Source organism: Clarias gariepinus, chromosome 1, assembly GCF_024256425.1.
Source record: "Clarias gariepinus isolate MV-2021 ecotype Netherlands chromosome 1, CGAR_prim_01v2, whole genome shotgun sequence".
Lineage (NCBI taxonomy): Eukaryota > Metazoa > Chordata > Actinopteri > Siluriformes > Clariidae > Clarias > Clarias gariepinus.
In genome coordinates, this window is record NC_071100.1 from 32539608 (window position 1) to 32564239 (window position 24632).

Genomic DNA, 24632 nt, shown 5'->3' on the forward strand with positions numbered 1-24632 from the left:
GTGACTGGAATCACTATCAAAGCTTTTCACATTATGTTGCTGCCATCATGTGACTGAGAAGGGAATAACAGGACAATAAAGCCACATAACAGTGTCTTCACTAGTTACATCTCGCAAAGGGTTTCTATAATTGTTGTAATCTATATTTAACTTCAATATTCAATAGGTGCTTTGTGCATGACGAAGATGTAATTTGTGTTACAAACACTTGGGTACCGAGCTTCAGCTCACCACGCCTATTTACTGTTAAACTAGAATCACCAGTTTTAAATTAATTGTGTTCAGAATGCACGATGAGAACTGTAATAAGGACTAATGGCTGTAATAAGGCGCCGTAATAAGGCGCCTTATAAATAAAAATGGCTGTAATAAGGCGCCGTGGCTTAGTTGGTTAAAGCGCCTGTCTAGTAAACAGGAGATCCTGGGTTCGAATCCCAGCGGTGCCTTTTCAGCAGCACGATCGATTCTCTCTTAAAATGTGAATTCCGATTATGTTGTGATGGTTACTACCTGCAAGTGTCCAATAATCACGTGGTTGTTTGCCCCAGGCCGTTTTGAAGAGTTACTTCCTTTTCACGTCCAGAACGTTTGTCCTAAGGTTGACTTTGGTTCCACTTTTGGAACTGTTATATAACGTATTTTTATTAAAAAGTTTGCTCAATTTGTTATTTGCTTGTTTATGATGAAATTATTTTTTATCCTCTATACATAACTGGCTTCGTTCTGCTAACTTTCAAACAAACTTTCTTCAAAGGTAACGTATAGGTGTTATATTTGAACCTACTTCCAGTAACATTTCTGTGAAATTATTTTTTGTTATTTTTTACTACTTTAAATCCCACCAACTTTATATATATATATATATATATATATATATATATATATATATATATATATATATATATATTCTTTTATTAATTAATCGTAATGTAATAAATGTTTTAGCAAATCAAATGTCTCACTATAGTATCATGACACTGATTAATCATTGATTAATAACCTCAAACCATTTCTGGTAAATCTCTGCCTTCCTGAAAATGTAATTTAATGTTCCAGGTACTGAGGCTAGTGCGCTGGTTCTTGTGACACAGACTGATTCAATCAAATGGAAATTTTGACAAGTTTTAACAAGCTTTGAGTCTCACCTCCATGCATTGCTTCTTTTTATCATACTTTGCACATTTCTCAAAAGGGTTGAACCTTGTAATCAGCTGCCAATCAGTAAATCTGGACTAAATGCGAATGATATGGGCTAGTTTGTGTATTTTTTATAACTGTTGAGTCTTGCATAATATTCTATAAAGTTTATACATATACATGAATGGTGAAGAAAAAGAAAAAAACCTTCATTGAATGGCAGTTCTGCTGTGAGGTTCCCGCTCCTTATATCCACTGATTGTCTGACTAACTACCAAAATATTGCATCACCAATAAGACACTAGGTAAAGGTACTTACTTAATTACTAGGTAATTAGACAAAACATTAATTCAATACAGCAAAATGCACCATTTTTAATAATGAATATGAGTTGTATAAGCACCATGAGATACAAAGTGTAATTAAAATTAAAAGAGAAAAGTTTTGTAATTATTTTGTGGCCCAGTTATCTAGAAGCATAGTCTAGTTAAGATCATGTTAAATGGTAGAGAGAATGTGGAATGTGATGCTCAGTCTATTATTTAATGGCATTCCTTTGCTGTGATGAGCTAAAAAGCTAGCCCTGAGCAGTTACAGTAAGTCAGTTGGCATAAGCCCCTAAAATTAGTGGTCAAGAAGTAGTAATTTGACACAGTTACTTATATATAGCAATAAGCTACTGCATACATTTTTAGTTAAAGGTTTCCTAGGAAAGTCTTACACTGATCTTATTATATATGTTTTATTTGTGGTTTCTCCAGCTGCTGTCCTTCCAGATTCTGCACAATCCACTCTGTTTCGCTAAGTACATTATATTTGTAGGTTTTGTAGTTGAGCATATCTTGGGCACGGAAAACTTTGTTGGACTCATACAGATTGCTCCAATAGGGAGGAAGGGGATGGAAGCCACCCAGGTGGGCTAAATGGTCATTATAAGCCCACTGTTCAGAGTCCAGTTTTAGGATATGTCGGGTAGCAACACCGCGAGCTCGACGAGCAGCCATATCCAACTCAATATCCCTTTCCATGTCTTCAATTGAGGGGAGGGGGAACGAGCCATCCAGAACAGAGATGGCAAACTGAGCCTGAAAGTGTGAGCAGAAAAAGAAGAGGAGAAAACATGGAAAAGAAACAGAGTAAAATGTGATAAAATTAAGCAAAAGCCAGAATAACAATTCATCTTTACACATTTGTTAACATTCCAAAAAAAATATTATACAGCAGCAAGGCCAGGCAGAGACATTTAGAAATTTAACCCACCTCCTCTGCACAAACAGCTTTTATTGTACATTTATATGTATGGTATTTGTATGGCACAGATGAGCAGGTGAGGGTTACGGGCCTTTCTCAAGGGCCCAACAGTGGCAGCTTGGTGGTGCTGGGGTTTGAACCTGGGACCTGATCAGTCCAAGGGATTTTCTTCTGCCTTAGTACTGCCAGAAATATATCTGCTATATATCTCACTCACTTACTCACTTACTTCTACAGTATACCACTTTATCCTGTATTCAGGGTCGCGGTGACCTGGAGCCAACCCCAGGAGGATTAGGGCACGAGGCAGGGTACACCCTGGACAGGGTGCCAATCCATCGCAGGGCACACACACATACACACACTCACACACTACAGGCAATTAGGGAACGCCAATCAACCTAACCTACATGTCTTTGGACTGTGGGAGGAAACCGGAGTACCTGCAGTAAACCCACCAAGCATGGGGAGAACATGCCAACTCCATGCACACAGAGACGGGAATCGAGTCTGGGCAGGAAACGAACCCAGACTGCTATATATCTATCTAATAAATAATTTTGAAAACCTCTTTAAGCAAAACACTACGTAAGTATATGTAACTCACCTGAACGTGGAAGTGTGGAAAGGGGCATATAGCTCTGCAGATGCCTATAATGAAGAGTGATGGGTAGGCAGGAGGTATCAGAAATTTGTAAAGAGGATAGACCAAGTGCTCTTTTACTTTCACCCCAATTCGCTCATTCAGAAATGGAAAGACAAAGTTGTAGCCTGTGCAGATCATGAAGACCTCTGGCTTTGCATGCTTTCCATTCTGAAATTCCAGAGTGCCATCCTCCAATACTTTGCTTACTGGAGGAGCCTGCTCCACTCCTTGGGGCATGGGGCAAGTCAGGGGCTTTTGACCATGACTTAGGATCACCTGATTGGAAGATATATAGTCTGTCACAAAATAGGCCTGAAGTGTGCATTCTTGAAAGTGCTAGAGAAATCAACAGTTAACCTCCACAAAACCACATTAACATGTTGATTTGTAGATTGGTACAATAACATGGCAGAAATTAAAGTATGGCATGAAAGACCTTAGCATTGACGTTGGCAAGCTCCATAGCAATGTCCAGCCCAGAAAGACCAGCACCAAGCACCACCACTGACTTGTCTGCAAAGGGCTCTGCACTTCGATAATCATGGCTATGCATAAATATTCCTGTCAAAAACCAACAAATTATACATAAATTCTGGTCTCCAAATGTTCTACCCTTCATTAAAAATAGAAGAGGTAAATTTAAAATATGCCTCTACCAAAAGACACAATAAGACAAAATGAATGGACATTGACTTGTATTTGGTTTATATAGGTTTTCTACATTCACTTGTTAAACCAGACTCAACCCTGCAAATGAAAAGAAGCTTTTAATTTACATTAATCAAACATTTATTTGGTTTGTGTGTTATATTGACTTTAAACATACACTATGAATCCTAGTCTGTTACCAGATATAAACTTCTAAGAACTGATCAAAGGGCAATTGGTCTTGCGTAATATGAGAGATCTTCATGGATATGGCTTTTAATCCTACAAGTTTTGCTCAGAATTACTGACTAGTGAGTTACTTTTCAATCCAAAAACTTTTTAAGTAAAGATAGCAACTGATAAATGAACAGTTACCAAAATCCAGCATAAACTGTTGTTTAAATTACATAACAGGCAGGTGCACGTACCTTTGAACTTTCCCAATCCAGGTATAGCAGGGATGTATGCGTCATAGAAATGCCTAGTGTTTAAAATCAGTAGAAAATAAGTGGGTAATTTGTTCTCAATATAATTTAAAAATGTTGCAATAGTTATCCTGACTGATATTCACAATACTCTTAGTTCTAAAAGAACAACAAAGCAGTATGCATTTGATTAAGCTCATGCAGCCTCCAGATATACCATTGTGTGAGAGTTGGCTATATGCTTGGCTATTTGTTATAGCATATAAAGTAACAACATATGCAATTTTGTTCACAAGCACAATTTTGTTTGAAAAGGATTACAACAGATAAGACTTCTGAGCCATTGTATTTGACAAGATGAAAACCGAGCAACCTTTGCCCCCGAAATTATCTATGTGTTTGACATGACTACTGGCAGTTTTGCACTGATCTATAATCCATATTTGTAATTATCTATAACCTTTTTCTAATGTATTGTTTTTCTAAAGACAATGGTAAATTAGCATTTGTCTTTTAGGCTAAATCATTGTATATTTTAGACTATTTTAAGACAGAGGATTGGTATACTTATAGGCACATTCATCCATCTCTTGCAGTGCAACTAGGGACCGTGGAGGTCAATGGTGACCATGGTATTTGTTCCCATTTTACAACTGTGGTGAAACTTCCAGTCAACATTTACACAAACATTTACACACTACGGGCAATTTGAAAATGCTAATTACTGTGGGAGGAAACCAGAGTACTCAGAGGAAACCAACCAAGCACGGGGAGAACATGCAAACTCCATGCACACAGACCCCAAGGCAGCAATTGGCCCTGGACTGGAAAGTGCAAGGTGACAGTGTTAACCACTAAGCCACTGTTTTAGGCACATCATAGTGTAAAAATAATAAATACATACCCGTTACACACCATAACAGCATCAAAGCGCTCTGTTTTAGATTTACTCCGGTCCACACCATCACTGCTAGTTATGTCCCATGCCAAACCTTTCCAGCCACCCTTTACTTTCACTGGGTCAACTGCGTCTACGGTTGTGCCAAACTGAAACAGGCATTTAAGTATAAAAAACAGTTTATATAATCACTGTCCACATTATACACTTTTTATTTTCATAATGCAATTGTGCATTTCTGCACCTTGCATATAGGATGGACTTAATGTAAAAAAGGACAATAAAATTACCAATTATAAAATAAATCGCTATTCAATTTATCCTACCCTGATGTGGTCCCAAAGGCGGAAATGGTCACAGTACTGCTCGAGGTATTTGCGCACCTCTGTGTGGTGGACAAATGAAGGAAGATGCTTTGCGAAGGGGAAATCAGGAAATGACATAACTTCTTTGGGAATATTGGTTCTGCCAAACGGGGAAAAAATAATGATGTTTACTAAAAAAGAGTTTTTAAAAAAAAACATGCACAACACATAAATGTCAATTTGCAAATATAACTGGGGAAACTTAGGATGCATTGATTGAGTTTTAATGCAATATAAGCACTCAGATATGTTTATACATGACATTAGCAGTGTAACCACATTGTTGCCATGCATAGAGTGACTTTAAATCATAATTCTGGAAAGATTCTGTATATACTCAGCAAAAAAATAACGTCCCTTTTTCAGGACTGTGTATTTCCACAATAATGTTGTAAAAATCCAAATAACTTTACAGATCCTCATTGTAAAGGGTTTAAACAATGTTTTCCATGCATGTTCAATTAACCATAATCAATTAATTAACATGCACCTGTGAAATGGTCGTTAAGACCTTAACAGCTTACAGAAAGTAGGCATTTAAGGTCACAGTTCTAAATACGCAGGACACTAAAGAGACTTGTCTACCGACTGTGAAAAACACCCAAAGAAAGATGTCCAGGGTCCCTGCTCATCTGCGTGAACGTGCATTAGGCATGCTACAGGGAGGCATGAGGACTGCTGATGTGGTCAGGGCATGTCCGCACTGTGAGACGCCTAAGACGGCGCTACAGGGAGACAGGAAGGACAGCTGATCATCCTCGCAGTGGAAGACCACGTGTAACAACACCCGCACAGGATCGGTACATCCGAATATCACACCTGCGTGACAGGTACAGGATGGCCACAACAACTGCCCGAGTCACACCAGGAACACACAATCCCTCCATCAGTGCTCAGACTGTCCGCAATAGGCAGTCCATGAGGAGGAGATGCACTGCAGTACTTCAAGCAGCTGGTGGCCACACCAGATACTGACTGGTACTTTTGATTTTGAGCCTCCCTTTATTCAGGGACACATTGTGAAACATTTTTAGTTTATGTCTTATGGTGTTGACTCTTTTAGTGTTGATACAAATATATACACATTAAGTTTACTGAAAGTAAAAACAGTTGAAAGTCAGAGGACGTTTCTTTTTTTGCTGAGTATATTCCCAAACTCTCTTAATACAGTACATATACATTTAATCTCTCTATATATTGCACAATAATGCAGCACTTCTCCTTTTTGTATCATTTTGAATTAATAATGTGTATATACATAAATATATATTTATATATACACATATCCGCATATATCACGTCAAATGTCCACTTCATAGCATTGTCTGTTCTGTAGTTACTGTATATACTCACTTCATAGCAATGTTGCACAATATTAACAGCATTTGCTTTATATAGCTAATTATTCTGTTTATTTAACCTGCAACTTATCCTATGCACAATGCCTATATTTGCAATGATGTTTATACATTACTATTTGCACTTCTGGGAGATGCTAAACTGCATTTCGTTGCTGAGTACTTGTATTTACCTATTCTATTAGTATTTAAAAAACACAAAATAATGGGAAAAAAACATCAATGTCGTTATGCTGTAACAGAGAACAAATCAGATATTTATGCTTTATCAGCTCTTTTGCTCCACCTCCGGGTACACCTGTGCACCACTGAGACAGCACTAGAGGTCATTCACCTGAGGTCTCTGTACATGCTGCTGTTGATAGGCAGGCCGTTATCGTAATGGCCCACGCGCTCTTCGTAAACCCACGTCCCGCCCACGTGCTTGGTGATCTCGAACAGCACCGGTGGTTCGAACAGATCCTGGCGCGCGAGCAAGTGTCGCGCGACGCATATACCCGCCGCTCCTGCGCCCACCACGGCCACGCGCAGCTTCGCCAAGCCAGCCATAATGATCCTACAAACGTGATCGGAAGGAGAGGGGGGGGGGGGGATACTCTGCTTACATGACGGATTTTTTTAAGACGATAAAAATGTATTCGAACATCGAGCACTTGAACACAAGACATTTTTTGTTATTAAAATACTTATATTAATATCATAAAATCCACGAAGGCATAACCTAAAAAGAAAATATTACACTTTGCTTTGATCTGTACTGTATACATTGTAAATTCTACACCGCATATAGTAATTTATAAATAAATAACCCTTTGCAGATTAAAACATATCAAGCGACAACCTATTAAGTTACCAATTTTAACAACTGCTTTAAATAATCATCATTTTAATGGCTTATGCAATCCTACATAAAATGTATCTGCCTACTTACTATAACTCAGAATAGTGAATGCCCCCAAACTGCTTCAGTCCAGCTCGATCCCCGGAGTTAACTTGGAGGAGGAGGACGAGAGGGGGAAACTCTCAGCTATATTTAAGCACTTTGGCCTCTGGCCAAATACCTCGTTGTTCAAAACTAATTAACCCTTTATTAGACAGACTCTGAATTTTATAAAATTAAATGTTTTTAGCACTGGGTCCGATTTCACTTAGAGTCTGTACTGTAAGCATATTGGTGCATCTCACGAGAAATATAGGATTGCAAATGTAGATGACAGCTCAAACTACAAATGCAATAAGTATTTTGGATTTAAATATAACATTTAATTGCAGATAAAAAAATTAAATGTGGCAGATCTTGAAAGTTTAAATTGAAGACAGCACTTAAGGTTTACAAGTTTAGACTATTAATTTTTTCACCTCTTTTCACATAACTTACAAAAAAAATCTGTTCTACTCTTCTGCAATAGTCTTACTTTGCCTTTGGTTTGCTCTTCAGCTGGGCCAGATGTTCACTGTCAAAATAATGTTATTTATTCCACATGTGTCACAGATTTTTTAACAAATTTCAATGATTAACATTATCAGTGTCTTTAAACTTTGTACAGTACACTTAGTTACAATAAAACTACAAAAGCCTTTTTAATGAAACTTTGGATAGCAATTAAGCGTTTATACTGTGTTTTTTATAACACAGTCTCAGTAGTGATACTGTACAGCTAAGCCCTTTGATCTATTCTGATAATAATAGATAACAATATTTTGCTATGTGTAAGCACTTTGTAAAAAATAAAAACAAAAGTAAAAGGCAATGGTCACCTACAGTAAATAGGATTGTAGCATCATTGAAATAACTGTATATATACAGTTTAAATATTATACTAGTTTTGAACACATATTTTATTGTGAAAATTAGGATGCATTGATTGAGTTGTAATGCAATATTAGCACCCAATATACATGACAACAACAGTGTAACCACATGGGTGACATGCATATTTCTGGGTGTAAACTTGCTCTCTGTAAGATACGATATGTTAAGAAGCGGTTTACTAGGCCAAGAGCAGGGTTTCTAAACTATACATTACACACATGGACAAAATTGTTGGTACCCTTCGGTCAATGAAAGAAAAAAAACTCACAATAGTCACAAAAATTACTTTAATCTGACATCTGTTTTGGGTGTTTTTAGCTGTGTGTTTTATCTGTGTGACCGGCCCTGCTATAGGAACTTTAAAGGGAAATGGATGCATGGGAGCCAACTTTTAGAAGGCCCTCTTAGGCCCTCCTATTATGGTCCTGGCTTCTGGCTATCAGGGGGTCCTAGGGAGGATAGGGGCTTTGGGGGCTTTTAGAGGGCCCTCTGATTATGAGGGCCCTACTAGGAGGCCCTAGGGAGAAGGGTGTAGTGTACCATTAGAGGGCCATCTGATTACAAGGGCCCTACCATGGGGCCCCTGGCTTCTGGGGGGAGGGGAGGGGGGGTGTTAACAGCCTTACAGAACGCCCTCTGACTAGGGAGCGGTGGCATGGTGGGATGGGAGCGGTTAACCTGCCCGCTGAGTGACCCCCAGTCTCATTTATCATTTGCCCGCCGTGGCTCTAAGTGGCAAGAAATTCACAGCACATATTATTTTGACCACATCATATTTCTTGTTGGGTCTTTTTGTTGCACCTTATACCATCGTCAGATTTATACATGTCAACTTGCATCTGGCAAGCTAACGCCCGGCCACCTTTCAACTACATGAGCGCACTTCTCCACAACCTTCTGACAACCCACGTGTAATCCTGTTGTTTATCTAAGTTATTGGTTTATTAAATATGACACGGGTGGGTAGTATTTGTGATTTCGCTTACTTTACCATTTCATTCTGTTGGTGTCCTTGAATTTATTTGTTCCTGGCCCTGCGCATGATATGACTGCCCCCTAGCTATGAGGATGTAATTGTCTTCTTTGGGAAAGCTGCAAAGCAACAATTGCAGATTATAACAGATACATGGCATTTTGGTTCACTTTTATAGACATTTCCATTTCTATTTTGAACTAGCACATTCTGGATAATTCAAACAAATAATTTGTTTGTTATGGTACGATCTGGTTGTGCTACGTTGCTACCTGTCTCGCGAACATTTTGCCCAGGGGCCCACACAACCCATAATCCGTCCCTGCTCCTTGGTCGTCTCCCATGTAGTCCACTTTGGCTCAAACAACAACGGACGGTGCGATCTGACACTGATGTTCCCTGAGCATGAAGTTCACCTTGGATCTCTTTAGAAGTCTTTCTGGGCTTTTTTGTTACCATTTGGATTATCCATCTCTTTGATTTGTCATCAATTTTCCTCCTGCGGCCATGTCCAGGGAGGTTGGCTACAGTCAGTCCCATGGATCTTAAATTTCTGAATAATATGTGCAACTGTAGTCACAGGAACATCTAGCTGCTTGGAGATGGTCTTATAGCCTTTACCTTTAACATACTTGTCTATCATTTTCTTTTAAATTTCCTGAGACAGCTCTTTCCTTCGCTTCCTCTGGTCTATGTTGAGTGCGGTACACACCATGTCACCAAACAACACAGTGGAGTCCTACCTGGAGTCCCACAGTATATATAGCCCCACTGACTGATTGCAAGATTGTATACACCTTTGATGCTAATTAGTGGACACACCTTGAATTAACATATAATTTTTTTTCCCTTTGGTCACATTATCTTCAGTCTTTTTTAGGAGTACCATAATTTTTGTCTAGGCCTGTTCCATGGGTTAATTTTTTAATAATTACGTTGAAGCATAGTTGAACAGCAATAAGTGACTTTCATTTAACATTAATATAATTTTTTTTTTAATTATTACTTTTGTTAGATTAAAGTTATTTTAGTGACTATTGTGAGTTTTTCTTTCATCGACCGAAAGGTACCAAAAATTTTGTCCACGTGTGTATGTCCATCAAAATATTTTGTTTCGCTGCGAGCAGGGTTCGAACCTGCGCGGGGAGACCCCATTGGATTTCAAGTCCAACGCCTTAACCACTCGGCCATCGCAGCCGAACGAGCATGGTTGCCGCTTATCACCAATTTAGGTGCCGCTTATCACCAATGGTAGCAGAGACTATTAAATTATTAACGATTTAAGTATTTGTATATCGCGGTAAATTATGCACACTATCTCTCTCTCTCTCTCTCACTGCGTGCACCATGTCTGTATGTAATCCAACTAAAATACATTGCAAGAAAATACACACCGCATTGTTTTAAACAAATCAACAATGCACTAAACACACAGATATATATCTAAACATAACCAGTTAAACAGCAACATTTTTGAAAGCTTACTTGTTTTTCTGCAAGCGGTGTAAACACTGAAATCTTTAATTGCAGAAACGTGTTACTCGTTATTGATTGGCTAATATTATCACGTGGACGCCGTGTGACGTTGCCTAAAACATACCTCTTTCCCTTTTTCTGTACATTTTCTCTTCCAATTAGTTTTTTTTCTTTTTGGGTGAGAATTTGTTCTACGTTCTGCTTTTTATGTTAACAAAGACAGTTTTTTTTCTTTTCATTTAGCACTTTTTTAGATTCTTCTAAAAGCTGAGAGAGCAAACGAGAGCGAGACGAATCAGGTTCACCCCGTGACCCTAAATGAAAGCAGCATCTGTCAGTACCATGTTATACCGCAACCGATTTCGGTGTTACACCGGTAAGAAACGTAATTTCCTGTATCTCTTTAGTAGTTGCGCAATTTAGCGTTGAATGTGACGCATGTTTTATCTAAGCCGTACACTTTAATGGCCAAAGTTTTTTATGTCATAGCTTTCCATTTACAGGATCCCAAATTTGTTCCAGCATGCCTTTGCGCCAGTTACCTGTTATCAGTGTCATTGTTTCTATAATACATAGGATGAGTCTAAATCTTAATCTGAAACACGTAAAAAAAATATTGGGATTTAGAACTAGTAATTATGTGATTTAAACACAAACTAACAATGCACTAAACATACAGAGCGATATCTAAGCTTAAGCCGTTAAACAGCACCATTTTTGAAAGCTTACTAATTTGTTATACATGTTAACTGTTTATATGATGTTAAACAGGTGAGGAAATGTGTTATAGTAGACAAGGAGCCTTCAGTAATTTCCAAGTCATTCTAAGTCCAAGTCCAAAAAAAAAACATGGGTTGATCCTCACTAATTTGATGCATCAGCAAATAGCCACGAACATTAGGAACATTGGTAGGATTTTTTTTTAATCTATAACAAGAATTAAGGCATTGATCTTGGTACATAAAGGGCAAGATCGAAACCCACTCCTGATTCCCTATCTCTGATCAATCAGACCTCACTGTCTTAAAAACTGTCATGCATCTGTAATGGATATTATGAAATGGGCATGAGTGTATATATACATATTTTTTGGTAAACCTTTGACAACACTATTCATTACTATATCCCCACAGATGCAAGTTAGAGCTTTACTGTTAAAAACAGAAGCTATACATCAACACTGTCCAGTTCTCTGGACTTGGTTTCATCGGAACTGGACAGTAGAGTTGGGTTTTTTAGACCAATGTGGATAAGGACCATCCAAGCTGTTCATCAGCATAAGGTGCAAAAAATCTTAATCTGGCATGCTTTGAGAGTGTGTCAGTGTTACTTACACATCTGTGAGGGCATCATTAATGTACACATATATGTATGCTGCCATTCAGATGCTGTCTTTTCCAGGGATCTTACACTATTTGTTATTTGGACATTAAACCATATTCTACCAGGATTACAAGGGCATAACTGCATAAGCCTTGTGTCTGAAAATGGCAGTTACTCCTTATTAATTTCTTGTATTTCATAATTGCAGTCATGGTGTTGTACTGGATATCAGCATAGTAGTTGCTACCCTAAAGTCAAAATGGTTGTGCTTATGAGTTCAATAGTGCTAATTACAACATGCTGTCTGTTTAAAAGGTTTGGTTCTGAAAAAATTGATGGTAAAAGAAGTCTTGTTTTGTTTTTTGTTTATGTAATTAATGACAAGACATATAATTAGCTTTACTAAAAGAGCACAAACACCGGAATAGTTAACATGCAAAATTGCCATTTTAATTTTACTGTCCACTTGAGTCATCACACATTCATATACACTGCCTGGCCAAAACCATCATTATTTCAGAAGGGTCAAAATATTGGGCTGCATCAAGCAAAGGAAACAACTAAAATGATTGAAAATAATTGGAACTGGGTTAAGAACTCTTTAACACATTGTCAATACCTGGAAGGATAGTGCTCAACCGTCAATGTTTTTGGAGTAACATGGTCAGAAAAAAAACTCGAGAACTTACAGTATATTGGGTATAACAGCTGTGTGGCCATAAGAAAATCACTTGTTAGTGAGACTACTCAGAAATAAAGGGTTTGGTTTAATAAGGAATGTAAAGATTGGGCTTTGGAGCAATGGAAAATGGCAATGTGGTCCGATGAGTCCAAATTGACCCTATACAGTACCATTGTGATGTTTGCATCAGGGTAAAAAGCATCCATCATGTATATTGCCCACTGTACAAGTGTCTGGAGACAGTGTTATGATCTGGGGTTGCTTCAATTGGTCAGGTCTAGATTGCATGTTACGTGGCAATAAAATAAAGTCAGCTGATGACCTTAATGCACTGAATGACCAGGTTATCACACCAATGGAATTTTTCCTCCCTGATGACACGGCATTTTCCGGGAATCAAATTGTGAAAGAGTTATTCTGGGAGCATGAGGAATCGTTCACACATGAACTAGCCACCTCATTGTCTGCTGCAATCAAAGCTAAAGGTTAATGAATGAAATCTTAGAGTGTGAAACTTTTTTTGGCAAGGCAGTGTACATACACCAATGCCTCATAAAGTCGGCTTACAGAATCGTTCCTTAATTACGACACCGTGGTACTGTTAAAATGCATTTACTTCATAAAAACATTTTTTTTTTATAGGTCATAAAGTCGCATCAGGCCTTCAACCAGGCCATAGTTGCTGGTGTGATATTGCTTAACTATAGTTGGAAAATCTACAGTGCATCTAAAAATTTAAATCTTGTAATCTCATATATTTAAGATTAATTACACATGAAGGATTCCAAGTCTTTTTTGTTTTACTTTTATGGCTTACAGACATATCCAGTATCCAGTATGTCAAAATATTAAAATATTTTCAAAAATTAATCAAAAAAAGATTTACAATACAGAAATGTCCAATTTTAGAAAAATACGTTAATTTATGTCCTCAATACCTGGTCAGGGTTCCTTTAGCACAAATTTCTGCATCAATGCAACATGCCATGGAGGCGATCAACTTATGTTGCTGCTAAGACATTAATAAACAACAGGTTGCTTTGATAGCAGCTTTCAGCTTAGCTGTATTGTTGGTTTGGGTGTTTCTTATCTTCTTTTTGACAATATACCATATAGAAGCTTTTGTGGTAATATCATGGTCAGCAAACCAGTTAGTGGTAGATTTAGCAGTGTGGACAGGTGCTAAGTCCTGCTCTTAAAGGTAATTGGCATCTCCATAATGCTTATTAGCAGATGGAAGTGTGCCAGAATCTCTTGGTAGTAAGCTGCATTGACACTAAACTTGATAAAACAGTGTGCTTTTTCAAGTTTGATTATTCCTTTCGTTTTCCTTTAATGTAAAATATGTAGTGAAGTAGGAAATATTGAAAACAGGTTTAGATTTTTTTTTTTTTTTTTTTTTTTTGCCATTTTGGGGGATACAGAAATGAGAAAAAATAAACACATAAACAATGGCTTTCAATGTCCGCAGTGGAGGAGGACTGAAGAGGACTTTAGAACATCAACAATAGGAAAGACTTACTCACTGTATTGCCAAAAGATTTTGGATACCTGACTATAATACACATATGTCCTTGTCAAACATCCCATTTCAGAGTGTTTATTCTGTGAAGGCTTTTCACAAGATCTTGAAGCACAGCTGTGGGAAACTGTCCCTTCAGCTAAAAAAAAAAATAGAGGTTGTGGTCCTGGAACAGTAAATTGGGAAGGGTGTTTTCTGGATTAATCTGCAGTATGATGGACAGAAAGATCCAATGATTACATCATAATTACAAGTTTATTAATATGAATAAAATACCTCAGGAGCATTTATGTGATCATGCATCTCTTTATTTAATATTTTAACATGCAAACTACTAATTGCTGTAAAAGACCACTACCGCTTGTGAATTTGACCTCTCAAAATCCTTATAGAAGTCATCTGATACTGTACATCTGAGTGTTGGGGTATTTCTGTCAGGTATGTAAAACTTGATGTGTTAAACATTAGCATGTGGCTTATATCACTAGATGGCAGAATATCTACACCTAATATACTGTAGATACCTACACCTAACATAATAAAAAAATGAGCAAACAAGGCCGGCATTTACAATACTCCTAATTTTACCTGTAAGTGTAACAATAACGTGTCCAGTTAAAAAGGATCGTTGCACCTTGGACCTTTTTTATTAGCCCATGAAAACAAACACTTTAAAAAGCATTTGATCATAGTATTAGGCAAGTACAACCTCAGATGAACAACAACATACAACTAGACAAATACATTTTCTGAAGAAAGTGGTTAAAAAGTGGTTGCTAGGGTGTGGCTTGACAGCATCACCATGATCCTGAGAGACTGATTGGTTGTCTAAGTAAAATGACCCACCCCTATGTCTCTATGACAATGGGATCCACAGTTAGGTTCAGTTTTAAAGTTCCTATGGAAGTTACTATATTATTGAATTCAACTGAGAGCACTTCCTATTTAAATAAGGAGTACATTCACCATAATATGTCACTGGGGCAAATTTGTGCAATTGGCAATTTAGTCCCACCACCCGAATAAGCCGCTTGATTTGACACCGATATTCACAAGTAAAAAGCATTCAAGAGCATTCCAGTTGCCAACCTTCCCTGGAATGGACGACCCAGCACATTCACCCAAATAACACAAGAGAAAACAGACAGCACAATTAGAAGAAGACTGAGCAAGTAAAGTTTGTTTGGAAGTGTGCCAGGAGAAACGTCTTCTGTCTAAACAAACATGGATGTATGACTGTGGTTTGTTTAGATGTACAGTAAAAGGGCATCTAAACGAACAAACAAAGACTTCCAGAAGATAACATGAGACCAAAGTGGTCTCAAAGTTTGGCCTCGATGCCCAGAGCCATGTTTGGCAAAAATCTGACAGCATTTCAGCTGAAACACCTCATACTCTCTGTCAAGGATGGTGTTTGTGCAGTGATAATTTGGTCTTGTTTTTGCAACCACAGGACCTGGGCACCTTGTAACTCAACTATATACTCTTCTGTATACCAGAGCATCCTACAGGGAAATGTGAGGCCATTTGTCCAAAAGCTACAGCCAGTTTAGATCATTGTATGACCCAACAGGACAATAATCTAAATCAGTAAATCTACATCAGAACAGATGAAAAATAAAAGAATCAAGGTTTTGGAATGGCTTAGTCAAAGTCCGGACCTCAACCCATCTGAAATGCTGTGGTGGGACCTTAAGAGAGCTGTGCATAAACAAATGCTCAACGAATCTCAAACCTCAATGAATTGAAGCAATGTTGTAAAAAAGAATGGTTTAGAACTGCTCCACAAAATTGTAAGAGACTGATAAAGTCATACAGGAAACGATCACTTCAAGTTATTGTTGCTAAAAGTGGATTAAAAAGCTATTAAATCAGGAGGGTACTTGGTATTGCATGCATGTTTTTTTCTTCATTTTTGTTATATATATAAATGGCACAGTGAAAAAAAAGTTAGACATTGGTGTTTTCTGAGGCTATATTTGCCTAAAACTCAGAGCCACTATGATCACATGATTTGTATAATGTTTTTACACAAAAAACAGCATTAAAATAGGGAGCAGTAGAAGCTTCTCCTGAAAAAGCAAAATCAAGACACCAGTTGGCAATAGCAAAAAATCACTTGCGTAGTTCTATACTGTAAATTGTGGGTTTAATTAATGATCAATGGCTGCAAACTAACAGTTACTGTATGTGTCTGGACCATTCAGGTGTGTGGCAAGAGGGAAATGCATAAGAAATGGTTGTAGAGAAGCAATTGTAGCTGCACATCAATCTAAAAAAAGGTTATAAAACCATTTCCAAACAATTTGGGGCTCAGTGAGAATGATTATTTGTGAAAAACATTCAAGACAGTTGCCAATCTTCATAGGAGTGGACGTTTCAGCACGTTCACCCCAAGATCAGACAGTGCAATGCTCAGAGGAACACACGAAAACAAAAAATAACAACCAAGAGTTATACCTTAGACCTTACAGGCCTTACTGAGCATGTTCAGTGTCCATGACAGCATAATTAGAAGAAGACTGAACAAGTGTGGTATGCTTGGAAAGGTTGCCAGGAAAAACTTTTTTTATGTAAAAAGAACATAAAAGCACAACTGACATTTGCAAAATTGCATCTGAACAAACCACAAGATTTCTGGAACAATGTCCTATAGACAAATGAGACCGAAGTGTTTTCAAAGTTTGGTCTTAATGCCTAGCGATATGTTTGATGAAAACCAAACAGCATTTCATCAGAAACCCCACATACCCATTGTAGGTAGTGGAGCAGTGATAATTTGGGCTTGTTTGTGCAGCCACAGGACCTGGGCACCTTGCAGTCATTAAGTTGACCATTAACTCCTCTGTATACCAGAGTATTCTAAAGGCAAATGTGAGGCGTCTGTCTGACAGCTAAAGCTTGGTCACAATTGAGAATGATCCGAAGTGCATCAGTAAATCTACATTAGCTGCAAAAAAAATAATCTTTAAAAAAAAAACTTAAAAACTTTTAAGTAAATTAAAGTCAAACTCCAGACCACAAACCTGAAAGGCTGTGGGACTTTAAGAGAGCTGTGCATAAAAAAAACTAAAGTCTCAATGAACTAAAGCAATGGTGTAAAAAAAGAATGGAACAAAATTGCTCCACAATGATGCAAGGGACTGATAAAGTCATACAGGAAACGATTACTTCAGGTAGTACCTCAAGCTGCTAAAGGTGGATCTGTAACCTATTGAATCAGAAGTGTACGAATTTACAATACCAAAAAGCACTCAGTTGTACAATTCTATACTGTAAAATGTGGGTTTAATTAATGGTTAACTACTGCCAATTACCTATATGAAACTTTTTAGACAGAAAAAAACTAACATTCCAATGATTACAATAAAAAATTAACTATAAACTTATACTATAAAGTGGCAATTAAATTATTATATACTAATTCTAAGTTATTTTTAAATGACTATCAACAATAAGATAAAATGTTAAATACAATGTAATTCATACATATTCATGTAGGCTAATTCATTCATAAAATACATTGATTTTGATGGTTGTCGAGACCATCTTGTTTACCAACATTTTTTATTTATTTATTAATACAGAAACATATAAGAAAGCAACCTTTCCTGAAGTTAGTTTAGTTTGTAGTTACAAAAATTACACGTATATGGTACCTAATTTGTAAATGTAAAAATAATAATCCATAACACAGAAGTAAACTCTGACAGATACTCCCTGCACTCATTACATAATCATCAGGGTACTTTGTATTGTAAAGTTCTCTGTTCACTGTTAATATTCTTTAGGACTGTTTTCTTTTATTTTTAAACAACTAAGTTACTCCATCCGGGGTATTTAAGACCAAACATTCACAAAGACATCCAAAGAAATATAATCAAAAATAAAGTCTGTGCTTTCTTTCAGGGTTAGCAAACCTAGTAGGTTAAGACCTTTTGCACATTTCTACACAAATGACGCTCTGTAGCAGACATTTCACACCAAACATCGAAACTTTAACAGAAAAATCCTTTAAATATTAATGTGCAATGTATTTAGAGAATATAAGAGTTTAATTTTTTGAAATATATTATGAAATAAAAACCTTTACACCTTTAGGTTTTTTTAGATGAGCTATATATACTGTGTACTGTATATATGCATACACAGCTCTGGAAAAAATAAGTAAGACACCACTGCAAAATAATCAGTTTCTTATGCTTTTCTTTCTTACAGGTTCATGTATTGGTGAAAAGAACAGCTTTGTTTCATTTTTTTGTAAACTGCTGACAATATTTCTTCTAAATTCAAAATATAACTATTGTTATTTAGAGTGTATATTTAAAGGAAATAACATCACAACACATTAAAATAACCCAAGATCATGCAGTATTTGCAGAGCTTTAATAACTCAAATAAAACAAATTGCAAATACTTAAATAAATTGTGTTAATGCTTTGACTAAACAACATTAATAAATCAGTATTTGGTGGAATAAATCTAATTTTGTAATTACAACCTTCATGAGTTTAGGCTTAAATGGTACAAATGGTTTGTGACCAGCCATCTTCATCTTGATGCCATTTCACAAGTTTTCTGGAGTAAATTGCAGTGGTCTCTTATTTTTTTTTCCAGATATTACGATGAAATAAAATGTCACAATCAAATTTTTAAACAAAGTTGCAATAATACCCAGCCAAATAACACCACGGGCAAAGATTTATTTTTTTATTTTTTTGAAAAAGGTGGTTTTCCTCTGTAGTTGCACAGTTTAAAAAGATGGCAGATATAATAATAATAATAATAATAATAATAATAATAATTTTTAAAATTGTAAAAACCATGACAGAGACTCAGAGTTGAAATAGAAGGATAATATTAGTACCCAATTTTAAGGGTTTTCCCCATTTTGCTATTTTGATTTATCTTATTCTCTTTATATAATGCATTCACACAACAGAAAGAAAGTGGGTTAGAAGTTATAGATTGTATTTATGATCATGTCATTTTTTAAAAAGCAATATAATTACTGTTTACTTGGGAGGAGTGTCCAACTGGTAGAATTACATCCAGTTATTGTTTCTATACTTGGAAATATATTTAAAAAGAAATATTATTTAAATTATATAACATTTATTTTCTAGGTGTGGATCTTTATTGTGTGTGTAACGACCACAAAGAAGATTTGAACAGCTTAATTGACACGGAAGGCTTCTGCCCTTTGGACTAGTTATTTACCTGAATTATGTTAGGGATTGCCTAGGGAGTTTTTTGTGGGAAAAAATATTTTCCGGAAATCCTGGCCAAGTTCATTACAAATATTCATTTACACCTTTAATGCGTAATTAAAGGAAATGCAATAAATTGTAGGGGAACAAAGGCAAGAACAATATTACATAATTGCTTTCATCATGTCTGTATTTTGAAATTTGGAAGGTTTTAATTACGAGACTAACTGACAAAATTTGTAATCCAAAACCGACATTGGCATAAAAGACCACAGAGTTCATGAGTGTGAGATATCAGTATGTGTTGTCATAGTAACCAAGCACAGTTGGTAGTCTGTCAAGAAGGTACTGTGTTTATAGCACTCATAAACAGTTTATCAGAGGGTGGAACTCCTTTGACAGCAGTGATTTTGCTGGCTTATGAGCATATGACACAATGAGAAATCAGGGCTGGGTTTCACTGATGATTTGTATATTTCCAGTGGCTGCCATCAATTTGATAAGACAAGCATTTATTAAGCTCAAAGGTAAACAAAAATGTTCAGGAATTCCCTATTTATAAGTCGCTTAAAATTTAAGCAAACTTGTGACATTACCCACATGACAATCGGTGCTATTATTATAATTTGTGATTAAAAATCTGCCTTTAAGGGACTATTTGGAATAATATTTCCACTTTATCTAAAAGTCTAGCCCATCAGTTGATACACTTTAAGTTCATTCATAGAGTGTATGTAACACCATGCAGAGCTTATTTGCTGAAATTGTCCTAAAAAAAAAAAAAAAAATGCAATACAAGCTCAATAGGAGATTACAAGCATATGTTTTGGGAATGGCCATTTATCCTGAGTTTTTGGCACCAGGTGGTCAATTTTCTTTCCATACTTTTTCAGGTGAATGTTCCTTTATGCCCAGGTTTACTATTGCTGGTAGATGATTCTAATATCACTCTTGCTTTGCAACAAAAAAGAATATTAATGGCAGCTTTGACCGCAGCGAAAAAGACTATTTTGTAAAGTTAGTTTGAAGCGGATACTTACTTGCCTGCTGTATGGGATTCCAATTTTTTAGATATTTAAATTTTGGAACGTGCCACAGCCAGATTTCATAAAGTTACACATTGGACAATTAATGCCTGGACTGCTGCTATAGACCTTGTTAAAGAATCGACAACTTGATTAGTTTTTATGTATATTGTAGCCATGTGTGTAACCCCCCCCCCCTCTCTTTTTGTATGAATGTATGTATGTGTTTACATTTCCTTAATCTGTGATTCACTTATTCATTTTGTGTGCTTTTTCCCCTTTTAAATTATAAGGCCCCCCCCACCCCCAACTCTGGAAGCATTGCATTTGTTTGTTTTCATAATTGAATTTCTAATAAAAAGTTATTAACAAAAAAGAATCTGCCTTTAAAATATAAAAGAATGGAAGACAGAAGCATTTTATTACTGATCTCGGAGTTTTGGTCTGCACAGCATCAAAATTTTACTAAAGAATGTATTGTAAGAGAAGTAAAAGGGAAAAAAAAACTTTTTTTGTTTTTTGAGGTTTAAAAGGTTCCCTATCAGAGTGTCACTTTACAAAATTTGGTTAAAACAATTTATCTAAATACTCCAAATTCTTTATATTGTATGTAGCCCGCATTGGTTAATTTACTGTAGCTGTGTTGTTTATGACACCCTACTGTAACTGCAAACCTATACAGCTTCCAACATGACAATGACACACCCTGACACTAGCACAAACAGTTACTGATTTACCCAATTGATTGCGCAATAAGCTTTGTAAGAATATGGAAAAACAACATGACATGATAAGTGTTAGACTGCCCCCCACACCCTTTATGAAATACAGCCCCCCCTTTATAAAGACACTGCACCAATGTATCTGTCTCACAATAGCTAACTGCATAAGTTAGTTATGGGTCCTCTAAAACTAATATTTATTTTAACATGGATAAGTAACATATATAATTTGGGAAATGCTGAGAATGGGTAAGATTAAATTTATTAATCTTGTTGAGATTTTTAGGAGGAGGATTAGATCTTTTTTTGCTCCTTTGTTTAATATTTTTGTTTTAATCTTTTAGTGTGATATTAATGTGATATCTCTGTTACAGTTTACATGCTACAATATTATATGATGTATTGCATTCTTAATATGTGAATTTCTAAAAACAACTGTAGAAAATAAATTTTATTTAATTTGTTGAAGATTTAATATTTAACTTACCTGTAAAAATCTGATTTTATATATATAAAATATATATTCAAGGTGTCCCAAAAATTTTACATCATTTCAAATATGAATATCTGAGTAACTACAGGTTTCATGTTGAAAAATAAAAGATTTATTAATCAAAATCCAATCACATATTCAAATAGATATAGATTTTATAACCGATTTCAGAAAGTTTCACAAATGTTTAATATGAGCACTGCCTGTGACACGACACACGTCAAGTCGATAGTCTAGCTTCGGCCAAACACATTGTAGCATATCTTGCATAACGTTCTCTAGCGACCTCAATTATTCACTGCTTGAGTTCCTCTAGGCTTGTAGGTAAACAGAAGGAAAAGATCAGTCCTTTTACATAGCCCCACAGAAAAAAAATCACAAGGTGTCCAGTCAGGTGAACGTGATCACCATTTCAACAGCATATTGTCAAAAGTAAAAAAATAAAAATAAAAACAGTAAAACATTCAACTTAATTTATATGCATCTTGTTAAAATTTGAAAAATTTGAGCAAGAATTGCCTATGTTGTTAGACTATGAAATGATGTCAAATTTTTTGGCACTGATCAGCCATAACATCTGTACCACAGAGAGTTGAACTGAACAAATTTATCACCAACTATACACCAGCAAATTTCCCCAGGTAGCTAAGATCCCAAGGCAGAAGACCCAGACTCCAAACTCCCCAGATCCGAATTCGATCTACCACGCATTGGATGTGCTAAACAAACAAGTCTTATCCATAATGGCCCCACTTGCAAAAAACATCACCCAGAGTATATGCTGCCAACTTTTTGGTGCCAGGCACCCCCGGATGTGCCCCAGGTTAAATCAAAAACATAGGTGGATTTAATTTGAACAGTTTTAATGTTATGGTTGATCAGTGTAGTTTGGTACCTAATCATAAGTTACATAATATGTTTCAGTAATTAAGGGTGGAACTTGTTGATTTATAGTTTCAGTTGTTTTAATATAATAATCTAATATTCTCTCCTTTTCTAGGAATGATTTTGGTGAGCGTGATGCTGGTAGGTTTGCTTTATTAATTTGGCAGATACAGTTTTTGAACCAGAAAAGTATACCTAAGTAAATGGTTAACTCTTTCCACTTTTTAGATGATTTATTTGCATTATGGTCCAACTTGCTTATCTACTTTCATCATAACCCATCCTCTCTCCTAAGTGAGATTAGCTTTATTCTTCTATAAGCATGGTTCCAAAGTTCTTCATTCTTATAACATGTTAACAATTTGACAACCTACGTATAGGACACAAGTCCTGTAAAAAGAGCCCAAGGGCACAAAACACAATCAGGGGCATAAAAGGGTGGAGTATAGTACACTCTATAAAATATATCTGTAATTGGTGTCCTCTAAAACACATTAACACAGCAATACGTATGTCATTGTTTTAGGGTTACTCCTGGCCTTATTATAATATTCTATATTAGGTTTCCTAAAGAAAACATTTTGCATAATAATTTGTCCATGCTGGCTAATGGAGTCTTACGTTTCTGGCATTTTATGTCTTTCTCTGATTCATACTTTTAAATAAAATTATCTCTTTCTTTAATTTATAATTTAAACAAAAACATGGGACAGATTAAACAGAAATAAACCCTCAATTCTTTTTTTTTTTCCATTACAGTTGTGATAACCGCCTGTGACTTCAATAACAACGAGTTGCCCTTCTGTAATTTTCGGCAAGACATTACGGATCACAGTGATTGGATTCGCCACAAGGGTCCCACACCCACATCTGGCACTGGACCTAGTGGGGACTATCCTGATGGCAGTAAGTCTAGGGATCAAGGCACCTGTACACCTAACTCCATATGAGTGTATTTACACATACTGTGCAGTACATGTATTAATTTTTGTTTCCATCCTCAGATAGTTATTACATATACCAAGAAGGAGATAATGTCAGTAATGGACAGAAAACACGCCTGTTCAGTCCTGTGTTGACCTCTACACAAGCTGAGATTTGTGTGCAATTTATGTACTACATGTATGGCTCAGATGACAGCAACACTTTGACTGTGTTAGCCAAACGACCTAGTGCGGAAGATGTGCTATGGCAGAAAACTGGAATCCAAAGTCCATCATGGCTTGGTACAGCTGTTACTGTGTCTAAACCAGCCGGGCAATCTGTTGAAGTGAGTACAGAAAGTTATATGTTGGGTAACCAACATTGGCTTGGTTATAGCAGTGTTTCAAGCATATAACAGCAGTTTGTTATTTTGTACAATGTAGCCTAACTTGGTCTAAGTTTTATGTAGCATTCTTGATTGTTTTAGACATGTTTATACATGTTTAATATTGTCTGTGAATATAAGGCCTTTAATTCTACATAGCATTTTTGGTGGTAGTGTTATAATAAATGCTTATATGAAATATAAAATACATTTAGATGTCTTAAATATCTGTCACTTGCTTACAAGATAATCTTATATTTTAGATTGTATTTGAAGCAAAACGTGGGTTCTCTTCATCATGTGATACAGCCTTGGATAACATTAATATCACAGAGGGAGCTTGTCCTGGTACATTCACTCATTTATTCTTCATAAAAATAACATAATTGCATGAATTCAGTAATTAATGAATCAATTAATTTGATTTTACTCAACAAATTAATTGTTTAAATGTGTGTGGATATGTTTAT

General features: G+C 36.2%; 2 protein-coding genes and 2 non-coding genes across 6 annotated transcripts in view; 2 read left to right on the plus strand and 2 right to left on the minus strand.

Annotated features, from left to right (window-relative positions):
* The first annotated feature begins 372 nt into the window (after positions 1 to 372).
* trnat-agu (transfer RNA threonine (anticodon AGU)) lies at positions 373 to 446 on the plus strand. The gene has a single exon. It is a non-coding gene; the product is annotated as a tRNA-Thr (tRNA).
* A 1041-nt stretch (positions 447 to 1487) lies between these two features.
* On the minus strand, positions 1488 to 11058 carry zgc:77439 (uncharacterized protein LOC378987 homolog). 3 transcript variants are annotated; one of them, XM_053497545.1, is made up of 8 exons: positions 11001 to 11058; positions 7064 to 7285; positions 5333 to 5471; positions 5013 to 5155; positions 4112 to 4164; positions 3472 to 3596; positions 2997 to 3311; positions 1488 to 2223 (listed from the first exon to the last, which is right to left on the minus strand). In XM_053497545.1, exons 2-8 carry the CDS (start codon positions 7276 to 7278, stop codon positions 1870 to 1872), a joined length of 1344 nt encoding a protein of 447 aa, XP_053353520.1. In that variant the 5' UTR covers positions 7279 to 7285; positions 11001 to 11058; the 3' UTR covers positions 1488 to 1869. The 3 variants fall into 3 exon arrangements, with proteins under 3 accessions (XP_053353520.1, XP_053353521.1, XP_053353519.1); XM_053497546.1 differs by lacking the exon at positions 11001 to 11058 and adding an exon at positions 8108 to 8160; XM_053497544.1 differs by lacking the exon at positions 11001 to 11058 and adding an exon at positions 7661 to 7748.
* trnas-uga (transfer RNA serine (anticodon UGA)) lies at positions 10631 to 10712 on the minus strand. Its single transcript has one exon. It is a non-coding gene; the product is annotated as a tRNA-Ser (tRNA).
* Positions 11059 to 21643: 10585 nt separating the features above from the next.
* Positions 21644 to 24632, plus strand: part of zanl (zonadhesin, like) — a 46311-nt gene continuing 43322 nt past the window's right edge. Inside the window, exons 1-5 of the mRNA XM_053495448.1 lie at positions 21644 to 21724; positions 22969 to 22994; positions 23613 to 23759; positions 23858 to 24123; positions 24426 to 24510. Of these exons, the coding sequence (XP_053351423.1) occupies positions 21651 to 21724; positions 22969 to 22994; positions 23613 to 23759; positions 23858 to 24123; positions 24426 to 24510 (598 nt within the window). The 5' untranslated portion in view covers positions 21644 to 21650. The remainder of the gene's footprint in view (positions 21725 to 22968; positions 22995 to 23612; positions 23760 to 23857; positions 24124 to 24425; positions 24511 to 24632) is intronic.